The sequence below is a fragment of the Salvelinus namaycush genome, chromosome 21 (genome assembly GCF_016432855.1).
Source record: "Salvelinus namaycush isolate Seneca chromosome 21, SaNama_1.0, whole genome shotgun sequence".
Taxonomy (NCBI): Eukaryota; Metazoa; Chordata; class Actinopteri; order Salmoniformes; family Salmonidae; genus Salvelinus; species Salvelinus namaycush.
The window spans coordinates 13,579,622-13,607,387 of NC_052327.1; the positions used below are offsets into that span (position 1 = coordinate 13,579,622).

General features: G+C 42.0%; 3 protein-coding genes across 8 annotated transcripts; all 3 read left to right on the forward strand.

Moving 5' to 3' along the window:
* Positions 1–484: 484 nt before the first annotated feature.
* Positions 485–4,867, forward strand: LOC120066113 (kxDL motif-containing protein 1-like). 3 transcript variants are annotated; one of them, XM_039017236.1, is made up of 5 exons: positions 485–681; positions 2,208–2,350; positions 2,881–3,033; positions 3,552–3,598; positions 3,984–4,867. In XM_039017236.1, the coding sequence occupies exons 2-5, from the start codon at positions 2,220–2,222 to the stop codon at positions 4,244–4,246; spliced, it is 594 nt and encodes a 197-aa protein (XP_038873164.1). In that variant the 5' UTR covers positions 485–681; positions 2,208–2,219; the 3' UTR covers positions 4,247–4,867. The 3 variants fall into 3 exon arrangements, with proteins under 3 accessions (XP_038873164.1, XP_038873165.1, XP_038873166.1); XM_039017237.1 differs by having other exon boundaries at positions 2,252–2,350; XM_039017238.1 differs by having other exon boundaries at positions 2,269–2,350.
* Positions 4,868–6,916: 2,049 nt separating this feature from the next.
* Positions 6,917–12,635, forward strand: LOC120066105 (tripartite motif-containing protein 16-like). 3 transcript variants are annotated; one of them, XR_005478737.1, is made up of 6 exons: positions 6,917–7,538; positions 8,302–8,397; positions 8,503–8,736; positions 8,855–9,002; positions 9,160–9,252; positions 11,727–11,750. XR_005478737.1 is itself a non-coding variant. In XM_039017225.1 (6 exons), exons 1-6 carry the CDS (start codon positions 7,056–7,058, stop codon positions 12,275–12,277), a joined length of 1,572 nt encoding a protein of 523 aa, XP_038873153.1. In that variant the 5' UTR covers positions 6,917–7,055; the 3' UTR covers positions 12,278–12,635. The 3 variants fall into 3 exon arrangements, 2 of the variants coding, with proteins under 2 accessions (XP_038873153.1, XP_038873154.1); XM_039017225.1 differs by having other exon boundaries at positions 9,193–9,252; positions 11,727–12,635; XM_039017226.1 differs by lacking the exon at positions 11,727–11,750 and having other exon boundaries at positions 9,114–9,231.
* Positions 12,636–23,517: 10,882 nt separating this feature from the next.
* On the forward strand, positions 23,518–27,742 carry LOC120066121 (coiled-coil domain-containing protein 34-like). Of its 2 annotated transcripts, none has more exons than XM_039017246.1 (7): positions 23,518–23,583; positions 24,696–24,960; positions 25,239–25,380; positions 25,565–25,672; positions 25,815–25,973; positions 26,353–26,479; positions 26,664–27,742. In XM_039017246.1, exons 2-7 carry the CDS (start codon positions 24,704–24,706, stop codon positions 26,870–26,872), a joined length of 1,002 nt encoding a protein of 333 aa, XP_038873174.1. In that variant the 5' UTR covers positions 23,518–23,583; positions 24,696–24,703; the 3' UTR covers positions 26,873–27,742. The 2 variants fall into 2 exon arrangements, with proteins under 2 accessions (XP_038873174.1, XP_038873175.1); XM_039017247.1 differs by having other exon boundaries at positions 23,539–23,567.
* The last annotated feature ends 24 nt before the right edge of the window (positions 27,743–27,766 follow it).

Below are 27,766 nucleotides of genomic sequence, written 5' to 3' on the forward strand. Positions count from 1 at the left end.
AGACATTTCTTGGACTGTAGCCTACCAAAGCCTATTCTTGCTCTTTTCCTGCGATCCATCAAACACATTTGGTGTGTCATCATGGTAGTCTCTGATTTGTGGTCAGACTCGCTCAGGTGGAACAAATTTAAACTTGCGCCTTTTTTCAATGCTGATTTGAATGTCATTGAGAAAACAGAAAATTGTCAAATATTTTTTTCACTTTTCTGAATTTAAAAGTAATCCTCGAAGTAATCTATTTTTTCAAAGTATCTGTAATCTGTTTAGAATATTTTTGCAAGTAATGTAAAGACTACAGTTACTGTTAACGTATTACATGTAAAAAAAAAAAAAAAAAAACGGTAATTACACGTAATCCGTTACCCCCCAACCCTGCCTAGAGTTCTAAAAAAGGTAAAAATAATTATAATAACTACTTTTGGTTTGCTGTGATTGGCATAAAGCCACCGGAAATGACAGTTTTCCTTTCCTTTGTCACCTGATCAACATTTCCACAACACGGAAGTGCGGTGCAGCGTTCAGTTTCTCCAGAAATAAATGTTTCTCTTTGCCACAGACTGCTAAATTACATCTAGCTCCAGTTATGAAAGTGAATGTCAGTAGCTTAATGTAAGAGTGTATATTGCCATTCAAGTGTTAAAGAAAATTCACGGATTTAACGAGTTTGGGACATATCTAATCGTAAGTATGTTAGTCTAGCCTGCTTACCGTTACCAAATATTTGTATAACTAAGCTTGTTCTCGGTGACGTTACGTGTACTGTCTATAGTCTAGTCCGTCATAGTTAGGTAACGTTAGTATGCTAGGCAGCTAGCTTTAGCACACTGAACAATAATATAAACGCAACGTTCATGAGCTGAAATAAAAGATCCCACACATTTTCCATACGCACAAAAACGTCTCTCTCAAATTGTAAACAACTTTGTCACTCAAAAATGTGCAATTTTGTCACACAACACATGCCACAGCTGACTCACGTTTTGAGGGTGCGTGCAATTGGCATGCAGACTGCAGGAATGTCCACCAGGGCTGTTGCCAGATAATTGAATGTTAATTTCCCTACCATTAACAAACGTTGTTTGGCAGTACGTCCAACCAGCCTTAAACTTGTAACCATGCCAGCCAAGGACCTCCACATCCGGCTTCTTCACCTGTGGGATTGTCTGAGACCAGCCACCTGAACAGCTGATGGAACTGTGGGTTTGCACTACCTAAGAATTTTGGCACAAACTGTCAGAAACTGTCTCAGGGATGCTCATCTGCGTGCTCGTCGTCCTCACCAGGGTCTTGACCTGACTGCAGTTTGGCGTCGTAACCGACTTCACCTGCTCACCTTCAATGGCCACTGACACGTTGGAGAAGTGTGCTCTTCACGTATTAATCTCGATTTCGACTGTACTGGGCAGTGGTTTGCTGATGTCAACTTTGAACAGAGTGCCCTATGGTGGCGGTGGGGTTATGGTATGGGCAGGTATAAGCTATGGACAACAAACACCATTGCATTTTATCGATGGAAATTTGCACAGACATAGTGACGAGAATGCACTGCCCCATGTTACAAGGATTTCTACACAATTCCTGGAAGATGAAAATGTCCCACTTCTTCAATGGCCTGCATACTCACCAGACATATCACCCATTGAGCATGTTTGGATGTTCTGGATCGATGTGTACGACAGTGTGTTCCAGTTCCCGCCAATATCCATCAACTTTGCACAGCCATTGAAGAGGAGTGGGACAACATTCCACTGTCCACAATCAACACCCTGATCAACTCTATGTGAAGGAGATGTGTCACACTGCATGAGACAAATGGTGGCCACACCAGATACTGACTGGTTTTCTGATCCACACCCATACCTTTTTTTAAGACATCTGTGACCAACCGATGCATATCTGTATTCCCACTCATGTGAAATCCATGGATTAGGGCATGATTAATTTTATTTTAATTGAGTGATTTCCTTATATGAACTGTAACTCAGTAAAATCTTTGAAATTGTTGCATTTATATTTTTGTTCAGTGTTGTTAAGCAAACTAACCGAACGCATAATAAGCCTTGTATCTTGCCAGTGCTAACAAGGTAACTGCTTCATAGCATTTCTTGACTCTGATAGGCCTGCTCCCTAGCAGGCTCATATTTGTTAGCTATTTGTTGCACTTTGTAATGCAAACGCTTGGCTGTTTGACATTCATGTATTCACAGTGTTGATGGTGTATGTTTTCCAAATGCTTTCCATTAATCATCAGCACCATGGAACCCACAGCTTCTGGAATGTTCTGTAACAGAATGCTTAGCATGGTAAACTCTGAGGATGTCAACGCCATTATCCAAGCCCAGAGGCACATGTGAGTAACAGTACGGAATGCTGCACGGAGAACATCCTATATCTGCTGGGAGCATTGCTATTTCTCACACAGAGCAATGTTTCCCAACTTCAGCGCAAATTTTTGTTATTGCTCCGAACAAACATACCTCATTCAACTCGTGTGCTTGTCCAGGGCTACAATAAAAAGTTGTACTGTTGGGGCTATTTGAGGACTGGAGTTGGGAAACACTAACATAGAGAGCAGACTAGCTGGCTGCATGGGGTCTTGATGGATGGCCTTGCACTCACTGTGATATGTTACAATAGTCAAATACAGCACAACATTGGTTCATTTTGGGTCAATCAGATCTGAGGTGATTTTTTTACACCAACAAAACAGTCTAGACCTACTCATTTCCTTGACACTCAATCCTGTTAGTCAGCTTGTGCAGACTGGCAAAACAGGCACAGCTTTGCCAAAGACTAACACAAATGGGACACCATTAATTTCATATTATCCATATAATAGAGCCTATTTTATCTTGCTCGTCACATTGGCTCCTCTCCCAGGCTGGACCGCTTTGAGAAGACCAATGAGATGCTGATCAACTTCAATGGACTTTCCAACGTGCGGCTGCAGCAGATGAACGAACACTTCCTGCTTCACACGCGCACCCTGGTGGAGATGAAGAAGGACTTGGACAGCATCTTTAGGAGAATCAGGTGATGGACCCATCCTAATACTACCCCCATTGTCTTCTGACAGATGGCGTCATTCTGACATGACACGCCGTTGCCGTCACGCTATCTGACGTAAGACAATGAGGCTACCCCTAGACCCGGCCTCTAGACCCCTTATACCCTACATACAAAAACATCCCCAAGCCTTACCCCGAAATCCTTTCTGTAGTTCTGACACGGGTTGGATAAGTGTAAGCAATATGGTAATGTCTCCACCCAGCCTATCAGGGGACAAGATGGGAACTACTTTCATACCTATCAAATTTTCAGATCTACGCAAAGTGTTTAGGGGAAGTGGCAAGGGGTTGTTTAATAACTATTTTCTTGGTGGATTGTATACTTCCTCCAAGTACATATTATACTAACTACGAATGGAAACTTTCATCTGACTGTGACGATCAGTCACATACTGTCTCTTGTCCAATTTTCACTCTAGCTCGTGCTTTCTTTCTGTCTTGTGAACATAATCCACATATTCATGGTTTTATCTGTCCACGCAGGACTTTAAAGGTTAAGATCGCCAAGCAGTACCCAGAGGCCTTCAGCAGTGAGTTTGACATTTTACAGTCATGACGGCAACATTGGCAGACAGACAAGTTGTTTACTGTAAATAGTTGCACATTCAGGCATTTTTCACAGTGCAGTAGTTTATTCGTCTTGTTAATTAGACCTACACATATCCGACATTTTCGAAAGTATTTGACGCAACGTAATTCAATGTTTTGATGCCATATTCAGTAAGTCTGTCTCCTCAGTGCCTCTGAGGGTGCATCTTAATATTATTAAGTCCTGTTCTTTCTTCCTCCATCTGCACAATGGGGAAAGAAATTAGTGGTGACTTGCTTTCCCCTGTGATGTTTTTTCTCTCCAATTAATGTAGAATGGAGGCTACTTTAGACTATCGAGAGTCACCCTGAGTCTCTCCCTCACAGACGTCCACGAGTCGCCGGTCCTGGAGGACGACGAGTTTGATCCCATCCCGCCCAGTGTCGCCACGATGATCGCCGCCACCATGTCGGGGCAGAGCACCGAGTCATGTGACACGAGCCCCGACGTCATTTCCCCGAATGTAAGCCGGTTTTCCGAAGACCTCTCCCAGGAGCAGGCTGACACGCCCACCTCTGACCAAGGCCTGCCTAGCCCTGAAACGGACATGCTGAGGGACGAGGGCCCGGACTCAGTGCCTGCAGAGTAAGCCCAGGCTTAGGGCTCTACTCAGTACCTGAAGAGTAGAGCCTTTGTAACCCAGGCCTAGGGTTCTACTTAGTGCTGGCAGAGTAGAGCCTCCGTAACCCAGGCCTAGAGCTCTACTCAGTACCCGTAGAGTAGATAGAAGCAGCAGCAGGTCAATGTGATTGATTTGGCTTTTGGAGTTTTGACCAGTTATCTGGTTTGTCGGTTCTGAATCAGAAGCTGATTTGATGGTCAGGATTTAAACCAGCACACTGACTACTGTTCACCTGTAACCGCCAAGACTGTGTCCAAAGATCCCTTTTGTAGACACGCTTGTCCATCACTCGCCACTAACAATGAAGAAGATACTTGAATCTGTGTTCAAGTACTGAATCCTTAATTACTGACCACAGGAGGACTGCACCCAGCTAGTCATTTGTTTGTGTTCACAGGAGTCTCTCATTAATAATGGTTGAGCTTGGAAATATTCACTCATTTAAAGAGGTAGTGAGCTTTGTTGGTCATGGGTAAGCCTATTGCAAGCCAGCTAATCGCAATAGTACGGCCTACCAAAATATGGTTAAATTTTTTACTAACACACCTCAGTGTTATTTACCCTATTAAAACTAGAGCCTGACCGATATGGTTATTTGGGTCTGATTTTTGAGGGACAAAACCTACCGATACGGATATATCTGCTGATATACTGTTTTACAGCAGGGAAATTAAAGTGTCATTTTCCACATTGAATTCTCCTAAATTGCCATTCAGAAGAGCAGTTTTCCAAGAAATATGCTGCTAATGTTGATTTCTTACATTGTGACATGATGAGAATGTCCGCAAACATTCAGATCAGCTTGAGATACCCTTTTTCCCCCATCCTATTTATTGAATATTAGTTATCGTGGAATTATCGGCTGATACCAATAAAGCGTTAAAATGACAATATCAGCAGATCATTTCGGCGACGCAATATATCGCAATATATATTGTTTCTCAGATATGCATTTTATTTTGTTGGGATGACTTGAGCTCGAGTACTAGGCTACATTGTAAATGACCTCTCGGTGAAGTGGCTAACTTAAGCTTTCTAAGTCTTTATCTGTATCATGATTACGGTAAATGTTACGTAACAACTTGAATGCTAAATTATATTAATTGGTTTGTTTAACAATTCAAATACTTGAAACATGACCGCCCCCCCCAACAAATAAAACCCTCCAGCTTTTAATGTAACTTTTAGAAGAGGCGGAGCATCAGACGGGTTGCCTCCCACAGTGGACCAATGTTCCAGCCATAGGTATGGGATTTTCGAGACTAGCTGAGCGTCGTTCCGTAGCACATGCACAGAAGGTACCGGGTTTTAGCTATTGGGAAGAGGTGTCCAGAGAGAGGTCATGCAGCCACTCTGCCAAAACAGAATAAAACGTGCTCCCTTGCCACATTGAAAAGGGTTAGATTAGTAGCCCCAAGTGATCATTCTGAGCAGACAATTATCTCTGGTTGTAATGAAAAGAAACGACCCTAATCGACCTTCATCGGGATTTATTTTCTGGTTGTGAATCAATGTTGATTTCTTACATTGTGACAAGAATGACATGAGAATGGCCACAAGCATTCAAATCAGCTATTTATTGAATATCAGTTATTGGTGGAATTATCGACCGATATAGCGTTAAAATGCCAATATCGGCCGATAATGTCGGTGATGCGATGTATTGGTCAGGTTCTAATGGAAACTCAACTTCTGACAGACCTCATATTATGGGGATTAAGAGACTTTGTATTTGAGCTGAACACTGCACCTTGCCATCAATAACCCGCAATACTAATCGGCACTATACTGCGTTTGCACTACACTGTATATGTACTGTATATATTTATTAAGTCCACATCCCTTCCTCTGCATATCCCCTCTGTAAATTGTATATCCTCACTGTAAATCATCTACTCCAGAATGTTATGTTTACTGTAAGTATATTGACTGTGTCTGTATTCTGTTAGTACATTGTCTATTGCTGGCAGCGCCTACTCACCAAGTCAATGTACTGTACTTGACGAATAGGGATTCTGATGCCCTCTGCAGGCCAGACACTGATCTTATGGATCACTCACAGATCCAGGCCTAAAGCCAAGTTTCGAATTCAGTGGAAGCCACACCTACTGCTCAGAACAAACCGTTAAACCGGTTACAAACGTATCTCTGACTCTGCTGCTCAGTCTGATAGTGTGTTTCACCATGGCAGAAGCTGTTTTTTTTTTAAAAAAAATTTAAAATAAATTTTATCCCATTTTCTCCCCAATTTTCGTGGTATCCAATCGCTAGTAATTACTACCTTGTCTCATCGCTACAACTCCCGTACGGGCTCGGGAGAGACAAAGGTCGAAAGCCATGCGTCCTCCGAAGCACAACCCAACCAGCCGTACTGCTTCTTAACACAGCGCGCCTCCAACCCGGAAGCCAGCCGCACCAATGTGTCGGAGGAAACACCGTGTACCTGGCCCCCTTGGTTGGCGCGCACTGCGCCCGGCCCGCCACAGGAGTCGCTGGAGCGCGATGAGACAAGGATATCCCTACCGGCCAAACCCTCCTTAACCCGGACGACGCTATGCCAATTGTGCGTCGCCCCACGGACCTCCCGGTCGCGGCCGGCTGCGACAGAGCCTGGGCGCGAACCCAGAGACTCTGGTGGCGCAGTTAGCACTGCGATGCAGTGCCCTAGACCACTGCGCCACCCGGGAGGCCGGCAGAAGCTGTTTTTGATAAGGATTTGATTACCTGTTCAATCTGTCTGGATCCAGTGACTACTGCCTGTGGACACAGTTACTGTATGGGCTGCATTAACGAAAGCTGGGATCAGGATGATCGGAAAGGTGTCTACAGCTGTCCCCAGTGCAGGCAGACCTTCACCCCAAGACCTGTTCTGGGGAAAAATACTCTACTGAACGAATTGGTGGAGAAACTGAAGAAGACCGGACTCCAAGCTGCTCCTCCTGCTTGCTGTTATGCTGGACCTTTAGATGTGGGGTGTGACATCTGTGCTGGGAGAAACCTCAAAGCTGCCAAGTCCTGTCTGCTGTGTCTTGCCTCTTACTGTGAGACTCACCTAAAACTTCACAATGACCTCAACCAAGGAAAAAACCACAAGTTGATTGATGCCACTTGTCTACAGGAGAAGATTTGCACTCGCCATGACAAACTGCTGGAGGTTTACTGCCGTACAGATCAGCAGTGTATCTGTCTGCTGTGTGTGATGGATGATCATAAAGGCCATGATATAGTCGCCGCTGCAGAAGAAAGGACTGAAAAACAGGTAAAGATGAGAACAGTCAAATCACACAATACATTTGTTCATCTCTTTTAGCCTGGCATCCTGGCCAGCGAGTGAGAATAGGCGTAAGAAGCAGGGTAGAGACACGTAGTTTAACTAGCAAAAATGATTTTTACATAATCTGTTTTAACATGTTTCATCTGATAGGTTGATGTCTCTGGTTCCTCATACAAAACAGAATGATGAGGTTCAATTTGAAAAGGGGTCATCCAATCAGTGCGAAGACCAACCCATTTGAGCTGACAATAGTTTTCAGACCATTAAGCTAGTGGTTGCACACTTGATGAGTCAGATGTTTGAGCGGGAGATGCAGCTGACATTTCAAAGGAGTGAGAGAGCCAGAGGCGTGGACACGAAGGGGGCTTGGCTTGAAGTGCTGAACATCATGGTGTGAATAGACATGTGCTTTTGCCATTACTAGCATCATACATTTCACTGAATTACAGAATTATATGCTAGACATTAGAAACAAAAAATAACATTATGCTGCTCTTAAGATGTGAAAATAACAGTTCCACTTCCGGAACGCTAGAGATTACTTCGGCCCGGTTCTGTTTCGATTCCTTGAAAAATTACTTATTTTCCAGTTTCAGGTTCCGTTCCTTCAGAACTAAAAGTGTAGATGGCTTCAACGTCAGACAAAAACGCCTTTTCAAAAAAAAAAATCAGGGTATCTTGTCAGATGCACAGTGGCCTACCTGATAGTAAACTATTTGTTTTATGCATATGATAATATTCTCTGCAGAAGCAGTTGGGGGAAAATAATCTGAAATCCCAGCAGAGAATCCAGGAGAGAGAGAAGGAGATGCAGGAGCTGAGACAGGCTGTGGACTCTCTGAAGGTGAGCGTTGGGAACATGTTTAATTACGTTCAGGCAGTCTGGGGTTCTGATGAGAGCTAAGTGAATAGGATGGTTGAAATGGATCCCCTCTTTGTGTCCTAACAGCGCTCTGCACAAGCGGAATTGTTTGACAGTGAGAGGACCTTGACTGAGCTCATCCACTCCGTTGAGAAAAGGCGCTCTGAGGTGAAGGAGCTGATCAGCGCCCAAGAGAAGGCTCAAGTGAGTCGAGCTAAAAGGCATCTGAAGCAACTGGAGCAAGAGGTCGCTGGACTGAGGTGGAGAGATGCTGAGCTAAAGCACCTGTCACACACAGAAGATCACATCCATTTCCTCCAGGTGACATCTCTTAACTTAAATGTCACTCACGAATGACTTTTCAATGACTAGGTCTAGAACTCTTAAACAAGTGAAATGTGCTGAAATAAAATAACCGTAGCCTTTCTCAATGTCGTAGCATTTCCAGTCACTCTGTGTCCCTCTTGGATCTGAGGGCACACCCAGCATCATTGTCACGTTTAAGCATGTGAAGAAATTTCTCGCTGAACTGAAAGAGCGACTACAAGACATCTGCAAGGAGGAAATGGACAGAATATACGGGAAAGGTTGGTAGAAGCCATATTTCAAGCTCATAAGTGCTCTTGTATGTTTGCTATTGTGCCTTCTGTAGAGATTCATGCAGTATGATTTGCGGTGTTTGTACCGTTGATGGCTAGGTTAGCATCGCTGAGTGACGTTGCCCTCCTGAAACTTGTTGCATAGCCTCCTAATGACGGGTGTGCCTGTGTCCTATAGTGGCTAAAGTTCCAAACGTTCGCCCTTCTAAGCCCGAGACCAGAGAGGAGTTCTTAGAATGTAAGTAAAGCACACGCACACAATGCATGTTCACTCACTTTGTAAAAAAAAAAAAAAAAAAGAACAGCTAGCTTAAACCATTCTGAGCGGTCAGCTTCTGAGACCTCACTTGCTATATACTCATACAGCACTGACTGCTATAGAACACTGATTGTTAGGGATCTGACCCACCACAAGTGGTCCAATAAGAACCAAACAGATGCTTAAAATGTTTCTCCAACCAGACCTGGGCAGAAAATCGTTTTTTTGTAGTTTATTTGAAGATACCAACTTTACAAATACTTGAGGTAGTCGAATATGGTTTATATAGAGCATGCTGGGAAATATGGTAATGATGGATGTGGATTTGGTTCAATTTGATGTGGATTGTATGAGTTTCAGGCCCTTGTATTAGGGTAAAACTAAGCACATACATGCATACATACATACATACATACATACATACATGCATACATACATACATACATACATACATACATACATACATACATACATACATACATACATACATACATACATACAGGACATTGACCCAACACACCTCCAGGCTGTGTATGGGCTATTTGACTAAGGAGCGTAATGGAGTGCTGCATCAGATGACCTAGCCTACACAATCACCTGACCTCAACCCAATTGAGATGGTTTGGGATGAGTTGGACCGCAGAGTGAAGGAAAAGCAGCCAACAAGTGCTCAGCATATGTGGGAACTCCTTCAAGACTGTTGGAAAAGCATTCCTCATGAAGCTGGTTTGGAGAATGCCACGAGTGTGCAAAGCTGTCATCAAGGCAAAGGGTGGCTATTTGATTTGTTTAACACCTTTTTGGTTACTACTTGATTCCATATGTGTTATTTCATAATTATGTCTTCACTATTCTACAATGTAGAAAATAGTAAAAATAAAGAAACCCTTGAATGAGTAGGTGTGTCAACTTTTGACTGGTACTGCGTATGTATACACTGAACAAAAATATAAACGCATTATGTAAAGTGTTGGTCCCATGTTTCATGAGCTGAAATAAAATATCCCAGAAATGTTCCATATGCACAAAAAGCTTATTTCTAAAATGTGCACAAATGTGTTTACATCCCTCCTGGTGAGATGTCCCAAATTGAGGCAGTGCAATTGGCATGCTGAATGCAGGAATGTCCACCAGCTCTGTTACCAGAGAATTTGTTAATTTATTTGCCATAAGCCTGCCTCCAAAATCGCTTTAAAGAATTTTCCAGTACATCCAACCGTCTTCACAACTGCAGACCACGTGGGTGAGCAGATTGCTGATAAACATTGTGAACAGAGTGCCCCGTGGTGACGGTGGGGTTATGGTATGGGCAGGCATAAGCTACGGAAAACGAACACAATTGCATTTTAACGACTGCAATTTTAATGCACAGAGATACCATGACGAGATCCTGAGGCCCATTGTCCTGCAATTCATCCACTGTCATCACCTCATGTTTCAGCATGATAATGCATGGCCCCATGTTGCAAGAAACTGTACTCAATTCCTAGGAGCTGAAAATGTCCCAGTTCTTCCATGGCCTGCATACTCACCAGACATGTCACCCATTGAGCACGTTTTGGGATGCCCCGGATTGACGTGTATGACAGCGTGTTCCATTTTCCGCCAATATCCAGCAACTTCGCACAGCCATTTGGAGTGGGACAACATTCCACAGGCCACAATCAACAGCATGATCAACTCTATGCGAAGGAGATGTCACACTGCATGAGGCAAATGGTGGTCACACCAGATACCGACTGGTATTCTGATCCACGCCCCTACCTTTTTTTTGTAAAGGTACCAACAGTGTGACCAACAGATGCATGTCTTGGAATAGTATAGTAGATTGTGTGTGCTCTACTCATTCTATTTCCATCTTCAACATGCAGTTCCAGATACAGCCCTGCCATTAGTTGAAGGCAGCCAATCCAATGGTTTCAGAAAAGTAGTCACTTCCTGAGATCTGTATTCAAATATTTTGAAAAAGTAGTTGCTTTCTCAGATCTTTATTCAAATACTTGTAGTCACCTCCAAAGTAACCGTTTTTGTTCCCCCCCGGAAATTGTTTTACTTTCAACAAAGCATAGTTAACTATAGTTCAGAAAGAAAAACATATATTTCTACATTGTTAACATTTTATTAAGCAATGAATAGAAGGCGAAAACCAAACAGTAGCATGAATATGTTAGCATAGCAAACATTATTCAAACACTAAGCCTACACAGTTTAGTGGATGCACTTATCAACTTGACTAGGTCATCTCTTCTCCTGTATGCCCATTTCCCGCTCTTTTAGAGAAAATAAAACTCCCCTAACACCCAAGGGAAGAGCGCCAAGAAGGTGATTGGCCAACATATGGGAGCAGATATTGGTTGACTGGTTTGTCAATAAAATAACCTTAAATTCACAGGGTCTTATATATATATATATATGTATATATAATAATTTGACACTATTTCTCCTCTTCCTAGACTGCTGCCCGCTGACATTGGATCCCAAGACAGCACATCAACTCCTGTGTCTGTCTGAGGGGAACAGAAAGGTGACCAGGAATCATAAGATCCAGGCCTATCCCAACCATGAACATAGATTTAGCCACTGGAAACAGGTGTTGTGTAGAGAGGGTGTCTGGAGGGTGTCTGAACCCTGCTACTGGGAGGTAGAGTGGACCGGGGTGGAGGTTGATGTAGCTGTCTCATATAAAGGGATCAGCAGGAGAGGAAGTGGTTGTGAGTGTTGGTTTGGTGCTAATGACCAGTCCTGGAGGTTGTACTGCTCTGCATCTAGATGCTGTTTCTACCATAATGGTAAAGAGACTTCTATCCCTGCCATCCGCTCAGATTCCAGAGTCGGAGTGTACTTGGACCACGGGGCAGGAACTCTGTCCTTTTACAGCGTGACCGTCTCAGACACCATGACCCTCCTTCACGGAGTCAAGACCATATTCACTCAGCCCCTCTACCCTGGGTTTGGGGTTGGTTCATCTGTGAGGATAGTGACACCATTTTTGAGTAGTAACTAACTTAATATGTACTGTGTAAAATGTGAACCTAGATTACAATACTTCCCTATGGAACTACTGTGCAAATGGAAAAGTTTTAGGAAGACATTGTAAAGTGGGACGGTTATTTTTGTACTTTTTGAAAACTTTGAAAAAGCCCTGTTGATTGGCATCTCCCTGTGTGTACAGTGAACAATAAGTTCAGCTGCTGTTCAACATATTCAATGCAAACCGTAAGACAATGTGTTTAGACTTTGTGATGTAAGTAGGGTAGTATACCGGTCCCTTTGTACTAACCATAACTAGCCATAACTTTGAGTTATCATATTATAATAATGTATGTATACTATGCTCTACTCTACTATATTAGTTCATTAAAAGTGAGAATGATTTGTTGGGAGTTGTCTGTCTCTATTCTGTCCAGTGACATCACTTCTGCCCTCTTCTGGCCAGGCCTGGTACCTTATACCTCAGCACAAACAGTAAAAAGTGAAGGAAACTTCTCTTTTACTGTCCAACTAGTTCATAGAACCAAGGCTTTGTTTTTACAGAGATAATTTGTTTTCCAATATGATTATCCATTATTACACTGAAGCTTTATAGAATGCTCCTCATACGAGTGCCCATAAATCATACTCCTAACTGATACAGAAATCGCACTAATAGTGGAAGACACCATCAATAGAACTCTGGGAAATATGTTTATGAGCCCCTGTTACTAAAGTTGTTTTTTACAGGTCTAAATTGCCCCTGAGCCCTATACCAAAGATGAGTTCGGCTTATATCAGTAAATGTTTATTCTTCTCTCAGTGTGGTCTCCATTACTGGCAGAGTGAAATTAGACACAGCAATCACTATTTATCCATAATATGAATGTAATGAACTTTCACTTTTATGGTCACAAAAATCACTGAAAATCTTGAATGCTAAGATTGAAAGAACTCTCGTCTTCTCCTTTGCAATGACTAGATTGATACCCATTCAAATGAGATGGGGTAAACGGGGTTAAAGCAATTCTCAAATTTGACTATTAGACTGCTGAAGAGAGGTTCTCATATTGTACCTGTAAGATATCCACCAGAACACCAGAGTATTTGTGGCCATTAATGTGAAGAAGAAACGCTCCAGATTCCCTTCATGCAGTGTATTTGGGTAGAAGTTACCTGAAGTTGGACAGGAAACAGTGCTTTCATTGGCCATAGAACTGAATCCCCATAATGCAGACAGACCCCCTACCAACATCAGCAACGGTCGTCAAAATGGATAAAAAGGTCCAAAATACAGTTCTGATAAATGTAACAGCTACATAATGGAGTAAGATACTTAACCATTTTTAATGAGAAAAAAAAATCGGTCAGATATTGACTATTATAGCAAATAAATATTTGTATGAGAGACAGAAAATCAGTGGAATTCAGACATTGGTGGGACTGAATGTGAAATATCAAAAATACTTGCCAACGTTTTTAAACCATATATGGCCCTTTTATATGTTCTGTTATTATATTGATAGAATAATAATGTTTGAAAACAACTAATTTGCATATACATATGGGCATAATTTAATAAATTAGCATGAAATAACTCTCTATCCAACCAGCTCTTTTTAAGGTACCCCCCACAATCTAGAGGAAAAAGAAACTCACACCTATTTAGGCGAGGTGCTGGCTAGCGGAGTGGAAAACTTGAAAATAAATGAGAGCCGCACACTCTAAGAGCTCAGATGCAAAAATTTAATGTCCAACGTTTCGACAGGCAAGCTGTCTTCATCAGGGTATAATCACAAACACTGCAGGGTGACTCGTTTATATAGTGTCAAAAGACACACACACACACACACACACACACACACACACACAGGTGTCTGTAATCATGGCCAAGTGTGGCCTAACCAATGATATTAGGCCATACTTGGCCATGATTACAGACACCTGTGTGTGTGTGTGTGTGTGTGTGTGTGTGTGTGTGTGTGTGTGTGTGTGTGTGTGTGTGTGTGTGTGTGTGTGTGTGTGTGTGTGTGTGTGTGTGTGTGTGTGTGTGTGTGTGTGTCTTTTGACACTATATAAACGAGTCACCCTGCAGTGTTTGTGATTATACCCTGATGAAGACAGCTTGCCTGTCGAAGCTTTGGACATTACATTTTTGCATCTGAGCTCTTAGAGTGTGCGGCTCTCCTTTATTTTCAACCCCCCTCCACAATCTCCCATCAACTTTCACCATGGGCTCGTTTGAGTGGTAAGGCAAAAGCAACCGAGTGTAGACGAAAGTCGAGGAGTGAAATCAGAGGCGGTGATTCTGAGAAAGCCGAAAGTTTGACACTGATGTGGTTTTCCAACAGCAAGGCTCAGTGCAACATGACAGTGTTGCTATTGTTTATAAAAGTTTCTTTGTAATGTCAAAATAAACATGTCTCCAACCCCCATATCACACACTCACAAATGGTAAATATACAGTGTCTTCAGAAAGTATTCACATGCCTTGGCTTTTTCCACATTTTGTTGTGTAACAGACTGAATTTTAAAAAGATTACATTTATATTTTGTGTCACTGATGTCCAAGTGGAATTATATTTAAGAAATGTAAATAAATAAATAAATGAAAAGCCATGAGTCAATGAGTATTCAACACTTTTGTTATGGGAAATGTGGTGGCATTTTTCTGCTTTACCAAATGAGGAGAGTTACAAACTACACACCAGTCAGAGTTATATTTAAATGACATCTTTAATAATAATAAGAGCTTTGCAATAGCCTTTTTTGACTTTCAATGATGCGCTATCCCTAATGAACCATTGAAAAGTGACTACAGAAAATTACAAAGATCTTTTATAGCCAAGATACACCCCTCTCAACCTACATGACGAACCACAGATCTTAGGAACTCTTCACAAAGGAACTTTTACTTGAGAAAGGAGTATCCCTTAGCCAGATAGCATTTGCTATAAATTATCGCTCAGTTTGGTCTCTAAAACGAGGTTCTAATCTCGTTCCTGGTACTTCATAGCACAGAACCTCATGTTATCTGGAATGCTCTTTAGGTTTTATCACCCAAAGACATTGTAAATCTCCTCTGTCAGTGCTATCTCATAGAGGCCCATCCTCAGTGGAACACACAATACTCTATTCTGTCGAATGTAACAACTATTATAATGTAATACAAGCATTATAACATAATCTTGCAATTTTCCACGACACACGTCTAAATAAGTTCAGGAATAAAAATGTGCATAACAAGTCACATAAGTTGCATGGGCTTATTCTGTATGCAATAATAATGTTTAACTGCCCAGTCTACCCCACACATACAATTTTCTGCAAGGTCCCTCAGTCGAGCAATGAATTTCAAGCACAGATTCAACCACAAAGACTAGGGAGGTTTTCCAATGGTTCGCAAAGAAGGGCACCTATTGGTAGATGAAAAAAAAAAGTTGAATATCCCTTCGAGCATGGTGAAGTTATTAACTACACTTTGAATTACTCCCAGTCACTAAGATATACAGGTGTCCATCCTAACTCAGTTGCCGGAGAGGAAGGAAACCACTCAGGAATTTCACCAGTTTAATGGCCGTGACAGGAGATAACTAAGGATGGATCAAAAATATTGTAGTTACTGAAGGGGTTAAACCAAGGCCTCATTGTCACGGCTGTCGACAAAAGAGGACCAAGGTGCAGCATGGTGAGCATACATTTTCTCTTTATTTGAAAAGACGCCGAACAAAACAATAAACACTACAAAAACAAACCGTGAAGCTACAGGCTATGTGCCCTAAACAAAGTCAACTTCCCACAAAGACAGGTGGAAAAATGGCTACCTAAGTATGGTTCTCAATCAGAGACAACGATAGACAACTGCCTCTGATTGAGAACCACACCCGGCCAAACACAAAGAAATACAAATCATAGAACATAGAATACCCACCCCAACTCACGCCCTGACCAAACCAAAATAGAGACATAAAAAGGATCTCTAAGGTCAGGGCGTGACACTCATACCTTTTAAAGGCTTAATAAATTGTGTTATGATGAACTGTAAGGTCGCCTCTCAGGAGACCTCTGTGTGTGTGTTAAAACCTGATTTGAGTGATATGCCCTGCAGACACTATCAGAAGGTGGAAACTGCCTACGCTCATACTCCTCCTGTCTGGGTCCCACCGTGACTGTCTGAGGTTCTGAGAATACGACTGGTTTTCTGAGAACACAAGGCCACTGCAGGTCTTACGGAAACCATCACCTGGCAGAAGATGCTTAGACTTATCTGTTGTGAAATGTCACCTTGTTATGAACCTATACCTATATAAGCTGCAGGATGTCTTAGACACCTCGCAGACCCTGGGGAAAGCTATCATATACCGTACTCTACCAACTTCTGCCATACAATTGTACTACTAAAGGAGAATCCTAATACTTAAACAAAGAGTTTGTGTTTCCTTTCTACTACCAATATATACGTTTGATAATTATATAGACCTGATCGTCTTTTGAAGAAATTGACCAACATTACTCCACAATACTAGCATAAATGACAGAGTGAAAGGAGGAAGCCTGTACAGAATAAAAATATTCCAAAGCATGCATCATGTTTGTAATAAGGCACTAAAGTAATACTGCAAAAAATGTGTCAAAGAAAATTACTTTGTCCTGAATACAAAGCGTATGGGCGGCAGGTAGCCTAGTGGTTTATAGCATTGGGCCAGTAACTGAAAGGTTGCTGAATCTAATTCCCGAGCAGGCAATGTGACAAAATCTCCCATTTTGCCCATAAGCAAGGTAGTTAACCCCCAACAACAACTATTCCCCGGGTGCCATGGACGTTGATTAAGGCAGCCCCCCGCACCTCTCTGATTTAGAGGGGTTGGTTCAAATGCAGAAGACACATTTCGGTTGAATGCATTCAGTTGTGCAACTGACTAGTTATCCTAATGTTTGGGGCAAATCAAACACATCACTGAGTACCATTCTTCATATTTTCAAGCATGTTGGTGGCTACATCATGTTATGGATATGCTAATCATCAGCAAGGACTAGGGAGTTTTTTTGGGGGGAGGATAAAAATAAACACAGGCAGCCACAGGCAGAATCCTAGAGGAAAACATGGTTCAGTCGGCTTTCCAACAGACACTGGGAGACAAATTCACAATTCAGAATGACCTAAAACACAAGGACAAATATACATAGGCTATAGACTAAAATCTGGGTTTATGATTCTAATTAAACTTTGCTTAATTAGAATCTTAACTAGATGCAGGTAGCCTATAGCCCCTGATAGGCCTACATCTAATTTCAGATAGCCCACAGTAGCCTAGGCAAGATGTAAACTGAACGATTTAGCAGTTTGCTTAGTTTAAATTGACAGACTAATTTATTAACATGAATAGTGAGGACGTAAAAAGTGATTGTGTTCCAATCATTTCTCCACCATAAATTTTTCCCACAGGGGATTTTAGAAACACTTAAAATAAGAACTCTCCGGGAAGAAGAAAGCCAGGGGTGTGATTTTGGTGAAAGCCAGGGGTGTATGTTTCATGATTCTGGCGTGAGATTTTGATAACAGTGTAAATCTCTCTCGGACATTGTTGGAAATCAGGCCTACTACTGTTGTGTCATCTGCAAACTTGATGATTGAGTTGGAGGCGTGCGTGGCCACGCAGTCATGGGTGAACAGGGAGTACAGGAGGGGGTTGAGCATGCACCCTTGTGGGGCCCCTATGTTGAGGATCAGCGAAGTGGAAGTGTTGTTTCCTTCCTTCACCACCTGGGGGCGGCCTGTCAGAAAGTCCAGGACCCAGTTGCACAGGGCAGCATTCTTACATAGGTTTTCCTCTTGTCCAGATGGGATAGGGCAGTGTGATGGTGATTGTATTGTCTGTGGATCTTTTGGGGCGGTAAGCAAATTGAAGAGGGTCTAGGGCAGGGGTGGGCAATTCCAGTCCTCGAGGGCCTGATTGGTCTCAGTTTTGCCCCAGCTAACACAACCAACTAGCAGTGGTCCAATGTTTTACCAGCGCGAGTACTACAGTCAATGTGTTGGTAGAACTTCGGTAGTGTTTTCCTCAAATTGACATTGTCACAATCCCCAGCTATAATAAATGCAGACTCAGGATATGTGGTTTCCAGTTTGCATAAAGTCCAGTGTAGTTTTTTGAGGGCCGTCGTGGTATCGGCTTGAGGGGGGAAATACACGGCTGTGACTATAACCGAAGAGAATTCTCTTGGGAGGTAATACGGTCGGCATTTGTTTGTGAGATATTCTCGGGCGGTGAAGAAAATGACTTGAGTTTCTGTATGTTATCACAATCACACCATGAGTAGTTAATCATGAAACATACACCCCTGGCTTTCTTCTTCCCGGAGAGTTCTTTATTCCTGTCTGTGCGATGTACTGAGAACCCAGATGGCTGTATGGACGGGGACAGTATATCCCAAGAGAGCCATGTTTCCGTGAAACAGAGTATGTTGCAATCCCCGATGTCTCTTTGGAAGGAGATTCTCGCCCTTAGCTCGTCTACTTCATTATCCAGAGACTGAAGATTAGCAAGTAATATACTCCAAAGTGGTGGATGGTGTGCACGCCTCCTGAGTAGAACTAGGAGTCCACTCCGAATACCTCTTCTCCGCCAGCAGTGTTTTGGAGCAGCCTCTGGAATAAGTTAAATTGCTCTGGGTGGTACGAACAAAGGATCCAACTCGGGAAAGTCGTATTCCTGGATGTAATGCTGGTGAGTCACCACCGCTCTGATATCCAAAAGTTATTTCCGGCTGTATGTAATAACATTTTTGGGAGGCTAATAATGTAAGAAAAAACACACAAAAACACAAAATACTGCGAATTTGCAGCATTTCTGTCGGCACCATCTTACACGGACATGGCTTGTGTATTCAAGTAGAGCTGATGCATCTTTTTTGTTTTTGTTGTCGCATTTTTGGAAAAAGAGACTCTCATTTGAGCAGTGATGTTGTTAGTTTCTGGAAGAATATCAGGACCAATTTGAAAGCACATGAGCATTGTACTGAGCATTTACCAAACACGGAGAGTTTGAGCCACCTTGCGGAAAGATTGAAAACAGGCACAACCATTGACGCAATCAACCGAACTGGCAGCGAGCCTGATCGCATCCTGACAAAGCCCCTGGGAAGAAGTGGTTGCTCTGCGTGTTTTCTACTTCACAGGTACTAGAAGGCTGGGGTTCAAGTCCTTCTTTTATTTCCTGAAGTTGTTTTCACCTTTCACCTGTCGGCTCGTGTGTGTGTGTGTGTGTGTGTGTGTGTGTGTGTGTGTGTGTGTGTGTGTGTGTGTGTGTGTGTGTGTGTGTGTGTGTGTGTGTGTCAGAGGGAGTGAGAAAACTGAGTAATCTATCCACAAAGTGGAGGGATGGAGGACTTACAGCTAGATAGGGAGGCGCTTACCCGCATTGCCATGATGACCCAGGACCATTGGCCATTACCTCCAGGATGCACAGTAAGTACACAGTTAATTTCTTCTCACTGTCTGGTATAAAACGTTTTAAATACTTCTTATTGTTCATAATCATATTTTCCAATTGATCTGATCTCTCCCCTTCTCCATTTTGTCCCTTCCTCTTTCTCCCTCCTTCCCTTCCTCTCTCTGGACCTCTCCATGACCCTGCAGCCTGTGAAGGTGGCCCTCACACTGCCTTCCTAGAGTTCAGCTACTCCACTGACCTGCTGCCTCTGCTCACTGACCAGGGTGAGTACTCATTCATCCCACCTCATCCTGTCTTTGAATGGATGTCTCCCTCCTCCACCTTTAGGACAATACATCTTCAAACTTTTGGAGTAAAGTTAAAAAAAGTTAATGTTGATTATCTGATCCGTCTTCTACGACAGGTGTGCATTTATCTCTCTCTTTGTATTTTACAAGGACTCTCCCCGTCCCTCTTCATCTATCTCCCTCCCTCTCTCTCTCTCAACCTTCCCCTTTCTCCCTCTCTCTTCTCTCTCGCTCTCTTTCCCTCCTCCCATCTTTCTCTCACTCACACACACGCTGCACTGACCCAGTATCTTCTACGACCTCTTTCACAGACTCCTGCTATCCTAGCATGGATGTGGATCCCAACACAGCATGTCTCTCTATCCAACATTTAAGTATTGAAAAGGTGTGGGCTACGGAGAAAAATAGAACAGTGCAATTTGAAGTCACATATGGCATGTATGGTTGCGGTGGGAACATGTGGGTGGGTCTGAGAAGGTGTGATGTCATTTTGTTGAAATTTGTGTGTCTGTTTATTGTTTTTTATTTATGTTTGGTTGTTATTGTTTGAGTAATAAATCAAATAAAATCATATAAAAAACAAAAACAAGGAGATAGCATGGAGTGACAAGGTCCAGGCCTATTCGGACCATCCAGACAGGTTCACCTACTATCACCAGGATCTGTGCAAAGTGGCTCTGTCTGAAACCTGCTACTGGGAGGTAGAGTGGAATGGGGGCATCGTTGATGTGGCTGTCTCGTATCAAAATCACTACCCCACGCTTGCAGGTTAGTGTTTTCTGTCATGAATCTTGTTCTGGAGGTAGCTCTGCAGAGTTAAAGAAGGATTTTTAAGCCTTGATACAATTGAGACATGGATTGTGTATGTGTGCTATTCAGAGGGCGAATGGGCAAGATAAGTGCCTTTGAACGGGGTAGTAGGTGCCAGATGCACCAATTTGTGTCAGGAACTACAATGCTGCTTGGTTTTTCACGCTCAACAGTTGCCTGTGTGTTTCAAGAATGGTCCACCTCCCAAGGAACATACAGCCAACTTGACACAACTATGGGAAGCATTGGTGTCAACATGGGCCAACATCCCTGTGGAACACGTGGCACCTTGTGGAGTCCATGCCCCGACGAATTGAGGGTGTTCTGAGGGGAGGGGGTTGCTACTCAATATCAGGAAGGTGTTTCTAATGTTTAGTATACTCAGTGTATAAACCCTGGATTGCTGATGTTATTTATTGGCCAATTAGAGACTTTGAAGCCACCGGCCGCCATATTGGTACTCCCCAGAAGGAGCAGTCTCCCATATGAATGAATAGAATTCTACAGTATTTCAATAACATTTTGGGAAGATTAGTACTGTCTAAATAAATACTTTAAGGAATATGTTTCATATTTTATTTATTTAAAAATGTTCAGCTACCGTGATATAATTTGAAAAATAAAAGTGTGACAAAACTGCAAATTTTAGTGCCCTTTTATTGTCACCAGCACAAGTCGCACCTGTGTAATGATCATGCTGTTTAATCAGCTTCTTGATATACCACACTTGTCAGGTGGATGGATTATCTTGGCAAAGGAGAAATGCTCACTAACAGGGACGTAAACAAATTTGTGCACAACATTTGAGAGAAATTACCGTTTTGTGTGTATACAACATTTCTGGGCTCTTTTATTTCAGCTCATGAAACCTGGGACCAACACTTTATGTTGCGTTTATATTTTTGTTCACCTCTACCCTGTCAAGCACATACACTCTATGTGCAAGGCTGTGCAAAGCTGTCATCAAGGCAAAGGGTGGCTACTTTGAAGAATTTCAAATATAAAACATATTCTGATATGTTAAAAAAAAAATTGATTACTACATGATTCCATATGTGTTATTTCAAAGTTTTGATGTCTTCACTATTATTCTACAATGTAGAAAATAGTAAAAATAAAGAAAAACCCTTGAATGAGTAGGTGTTCTAAAACAACTTATAAATGCCTCATGAGCTTAGTTCAACTGTCACACTCTGGGAGAACCCAAAATATAGGCCTGTTTTTTCCCAATGTTTTTAAACATTGTAAAAGTAAACAAACACTGTATAGCCTCATAACATGGTTAAAACAACAATTTTGATGATATGGATGGTCAGTCCATAGCTCTGTCTATTAATCTGAGAGTGGTATTTTTCTCCAGGCCCATCCCTCAGTTTTTTACCAAAACAGAGACGGGGCGACCGTTTAATTATTGTTTAATCTGTGGATTTGCCCTTTAAACAGCTGCATATTATCAAGATATCAAAGTGTCACCAACGAAAAGGTCAACAATAGGCCTATAGCAAATGCAGCATATGGCATTCACGTTTCACATGTAAATAGCGCTTTCAGTAGTGATCAAAGCATACCATTCCATGAGCGCAGCATTTATTTTTCAACTCGAATCAATGAGCCCAATCAGTCCTCCATGAACAACAGAGTAGGGCTGGCTAATAAGTTTAGTTTTGAGGTCATGCTCAGGTAAAACAATTTGTATAATCTGTACTTCCATATTTCCAAGTCCTATTCTTGAAGACCAAGAATGTATTGGAATGACTGGAATTCTGATTGACTTTGGTTTTTAATGTAAAGATATAATTTAATCATATTATATGTAGTAGAAAGCGATGGGTTAGAAGAAGCCTACATAACCAACTCATAAAGTAAAATTGAACATCCATATATGGCCAGCTGTGTAAACTTTAACATGAATTTATCCTGCAATAGATGTTGTTCAATTGGTAACATACATTTTTGTCTTCTAATGCCTCTTAAGGTGAAAGCAATCAGATTACTTTACTGAGTTTGGGTAATGCAAAAGTTATGTTACTGATTACAATTTTGGACAGGTAACTAGTAACTGTTTTGGATTACATTTAGAAAGTAACCTACCCAACCCTGCCCCGGTGCCATGAAAACAGGGCAACCAGTGGAGCACAAACAACATTGTAAATACAACCAATATTAATCTGTTTACTTATCTTCCCCTACTATTCGTACTACAACTATTTGCATTGTTAAAAACACCGTAGCTGACAATATAACACTTGAAATGTCTACTTTTTTGAAACCTTTTTGAGTGCAATGTTTACTGTTAATTTATAATTGTTATTTTGTTGATGTTGTTTTTTGTTTCTTGTTTATTTCACTTGCTTTAGCAATGTAAACATGTTTCCCATACCAATTAAGCCCCTTTGAATTTAACTATATAGTTATGAACGGTCATGGCTAGAAGTGATCCAGCTTTTTTCAAATTAAAATTAGATATTTTTTTGCATTTTAGATAGCCCTAAACCTTAACCTAATTTTCCTGAAATGCTACGTTAATTCTCCTAGCTTGCTGCGGAAGTTGTAACCTACCACGACAAGTCAAATCTAACGTTCATATCAGAAAAACTGGATCTCTTTTAGCCATGACGGTGACTACCCTCTTCTCCGTGATGTCGCCATGGATACCGCTCAGCGTCTACTAGGAGCGTCGCGTTCGGCGTTGGTGATTGGTGAGATATTGTGTGGTGTATCATGGGAAAATTAAGTTGTTTGCAATCACAACCAAGTAAACAGAAGGGAAGAGGTGCGTGGAGACCTAGGTAAAAATATTAATATAAGCCAAATGTTTATTGGATAGTCTAGCTTGATGCTATTGCATTGCTAATGATAAGCAAAGCAGATAATTGTATGGATTCTAACGTTAGCTAGCATGCAAACAAGCTAGTAACTAGCTAATTTGCTAACTGTCAGTAAGTAAGTAGCTACTTCATACAGTGCTACGTAACGCGTTAGCTAGAGGATTAGCTAGCTGTCTGGGCCTTTTAACATAATTAATCTGAGCTGCAATAACAGTCTGCTAGGGCTGCTCGGCCCTGCAAATAGCTACGATAACTTTGAACCAGTATCTAACGCCCAGATCGCTCCGATTCAAATTCCCATTCACCAACTCTGCAAGCGTTATAATGTCAAAATACGTTCGTTAATCACGAAATATCGCTTCGCTTAGCAACTATCGTAATTTAGTCCCGTTACGGCTGGTATGTACTTCCCCAAAAAGGTCTAAATACAACATTTACAAGTAACTGAAAAAAAATATTATTCGGCACCTCCAACAATCCCAATGGAAATCAATAATTACTACCACGCACAGGTAAGAAGTCTACAACAGCTCAATACAGTACATTGGAGGTGCCGAAGAGGAATTTTCCGGTTACTTGTACATTTTTATTTATACCTTTATTGGAAGTACATACTGGGCGATACGAGAGTAAATGAAGATGGTTGCTTAGCTCAACTCCATATATGGTGATCAACGAACGTATTTTGACGTTATAACGCTGGCAGAACTGGTGAATGGGGGTTCGAATCGGAGCTTCATGGGCGTTAGAGAGGTATCTAATGCACATATACTGGTTCACGATAACTTTAGTAATATGTGGGCAAGCTGGTGGGTCTTCGCAGCTCTGCTTTGGCTGACTGGAGTCAGACGTTTAGTAGCCATGCGTGTTTATCATAATGCTCGCTCGTCATAATGCTCGCTCGTCATAATGCTCGCTCGTCATAATGCTCGCTACATAGCTGCTCCAGTTTAACTCTGTCTCCATTCCTTATTTGTGACTGCACAATACATTAGAGTGAGTATCCACACAAAAAAGAAAATGGTTTGTGCTCCTTTAAAAACAATGTTTTTCACATGTTTGTATGATAACAGGGGGAAAGATGTCAAGCTTTCCTGCCTCCGCCTCCAAGAGTTTCAGCTCGACTCCTCTGAAGACTTACCAGGACAGCGGCAGGGAACTGCACCGATCCAAGAGTGTGGACTATGACTCAACAGGCGACTCCACCTACTCTCTGCTCTCCCCCATCTACCATGACAGCTATGAGAGTGATGAGGACCTGGCTGCAGCTCACCACGTACATCAGATAGACACCTCAGCCACACAGAGTGATGACGCCAGACCCCTCTCACCCATCAGGTATGGTTGGTGTACACGAGCAGTGTTACCCAACTGGATTCAGCAGACCGTGAGCAACATTTTTGTTAGCGCCACTTGCTCTTTAGTGAGGGTCCCCCTCATCAACAAGCAATTAAAAAGGGTTGATGAAGCTAAACAATCTGATTAGACTGTTTCAATGGAAGTGCCACAGACAAAATAAAATATATGAATGAAGGGTACACAGAATTAGCTCTAGTAGGCTTAACTGAAGGGTTTGTGCTCAAAGTTATGCTCAGAGTTGAGCATGTGTGTTTCAGATATGATCCACAACAGAAGCCCCCAGAGAGGAGAGCAGTAACTGAGGCGGAGGATCCAGAGGCATCTCTCTCTGCCTGGGAGAGGTGGCTGGTCTGCAAAGCCAAAGAGGAGAGACTCAGAATAGAAAAGAAAGCAGAAGAGGTACGCTGCCGTATCTTTTTAGTTTCTTCTTCTGTTTGGCAACTCCTGTTAGCATTTGAGTCAGAACGTGATCATTTATGTTTTTCTAACATTTTATATTTTCCTTTCGGTAAATTAGGGTTGCAAATGTCTACACGTGAAGCAATTGAGTATGACTGTGGGACTGACAAGTGTTATTTGTTAGGAGCGCCTACTGAGGGAGAGGAAGGAGGAACAGGAGAGAGAGCAGCAGAAGAAAAAGATGGTGGTGGAGGAGAAGATCCAGGAGTGGCTGCAGATGAAGAAAGAACAGGTTAAGAACTCTCCTTCTTTTGACTCGGTTATTAACAAAAGTCCCAGAGAGGAACCATGCAGTTTGTATGCTTTCTCATGCATACGTTATATCTGCACCTAAAGGGGTAAGTCATGTTTTTGTGATTGTTTGTCATCTCCAGGAGAAGCAGGAGAAATTTCTGAAGGAGAGCAAGGAGCAGGAGGAGATGCAGAGGCAGCGGCAGAAGCAGAGGGAGATTGAACAGAAAGCAGAGGAGAAGTACAGAGAGTGGCTACGGAGGAAGAACCTGGAGAAAATGGAGAGAGAGAGGAGAGCGAAGGTAGGTTCTTTCACAGTGGCCTTGTGGAATTATTCAGAGATGTATTCAGGACAGTAAACAAATTCAAATCTCTGAAATGTTTTGTTGCTTTGCTCTCTACATTAGTAGAGAGTTGTTGGAATAGATCGACATATTAGCCATTTTCTAAATATTCCTGTGCTCTCTCTCTTCTGTCATTGCTAACTAATCAGCAGCAACACAGAACTAAACCATGTAATTGAATTATACAGTAGTTTGTTACTCTGAATACAAGTTCATGTGGCAAATTCCTGGAAATGTCCATTTCAACATGCGTTTCAATGTTTCTGACCACGACTGCTTTGGTTTCCCTGGAAATTAGTTGTGAGGTGCTGAGATTGGGGCAATTGTGTTGTAACAGGAGGAGGCAGCCTGCAGAGAGGCTCAGGAGAGGGAGCGCAGACAGAGAGCAGACGAAAACTTTAAGGAATGGCTTCGTGCCCAGGACAAGAGCCGACCCAGTCCCAATGCACCCGGCTGCCCGCGAGGTATCATAACGGTCTACACCTGGTTTAGGGTTGTTCAATCTCATATTCACCCCTGGAAAATGTCAATAAAAAATTTAACAATAAGATGTTTTATTGTCACACACATGTCGTTATACAGTCGTGCATGTATATTTAAAGCAAGTTTCGATTTTGTAAAGTAATTGTATTTTGTTTCTTCTCCCAGGTGGCTATGACAATGTAACGTACCCATCTCCCAGCTTCTACAACCCAATCCCATGGAAGCCCATCCACGTCCTGCCACCAGAGAAACCACCAGGGAAGAAGACTTCCCGCAGGAAACAGCCAAGTCAGCCCAAGTACCAGAACAGCCCCAGGATCCCATTCAGACTCAGAGACACTTTAAGCTCGGCAGCTCGCCTGCAGAGGAGATGACAGCTCCAGTAGAGGTTCACCTTGGACACAGATCTAGAGTACTATCCTCAGATCTAACCTCCGGGGAAACCACAAAACTGACCTTAGATCAGTGTTTTGGAGCTTTATGGTACTGTGAGAGGACACAGGGGAGGTGACCATGCTAATGTACATACCAGGGATCATCAACTTTCTTGAGTGGATGATCAGGGGGCCGGAATATAATTTGTAGACCGCAAACTGACCGCAAGAAACCCAAACCGATATAACATTTGACTAAAAATATAATAATTTCAAACCTTGCTTACATTTGAATTAGATCACATACAGTATATCTCTCTTTTATGCATGTGAATATTTTGAAACAGATTGCCAAAATTTAAATCACTTGGAGCTGATTTGCTGATTGTTTTCAGTCTTATGTCCAACAATAATAAAATCACCTGCGGGCTGCTAGTTGGTGAACCATGGTATAGGTATTTCTGTTTTTGATTTTTAATACATTTGCAAAAAAATCTTAGCCTGTTTTCGCTTTGTCATTGTGTGTAGATTGATGAGGAATAACTGTATTTAATCCAGTTTAAAATAAGGCTGTAACGTAACAAAATGTGGAAAAAGTCAAGGGGTTTGAATACTTTCCGACTGCACTGTGTAGACTCAGCTGCACCATTGACTGTATGTTTTTATGTATTTCTTATCGAAAAGACATGTTGTGGTAGCGTTTTTTTTTTATGCCAGATTTGTATAGATTCTTAATTCTCAAAGAATATTTTATGATTCATGTGAAGCAAACAATTTTTTTAAATTCTGTTACTTTCACTGACAACAATTTTTTTAATGACATGTACATTTTTGCATAGTTCAGGATGTCAATAAAACCTGTTTATTGTACTGTTTAGTTGTGGCTATTTATAT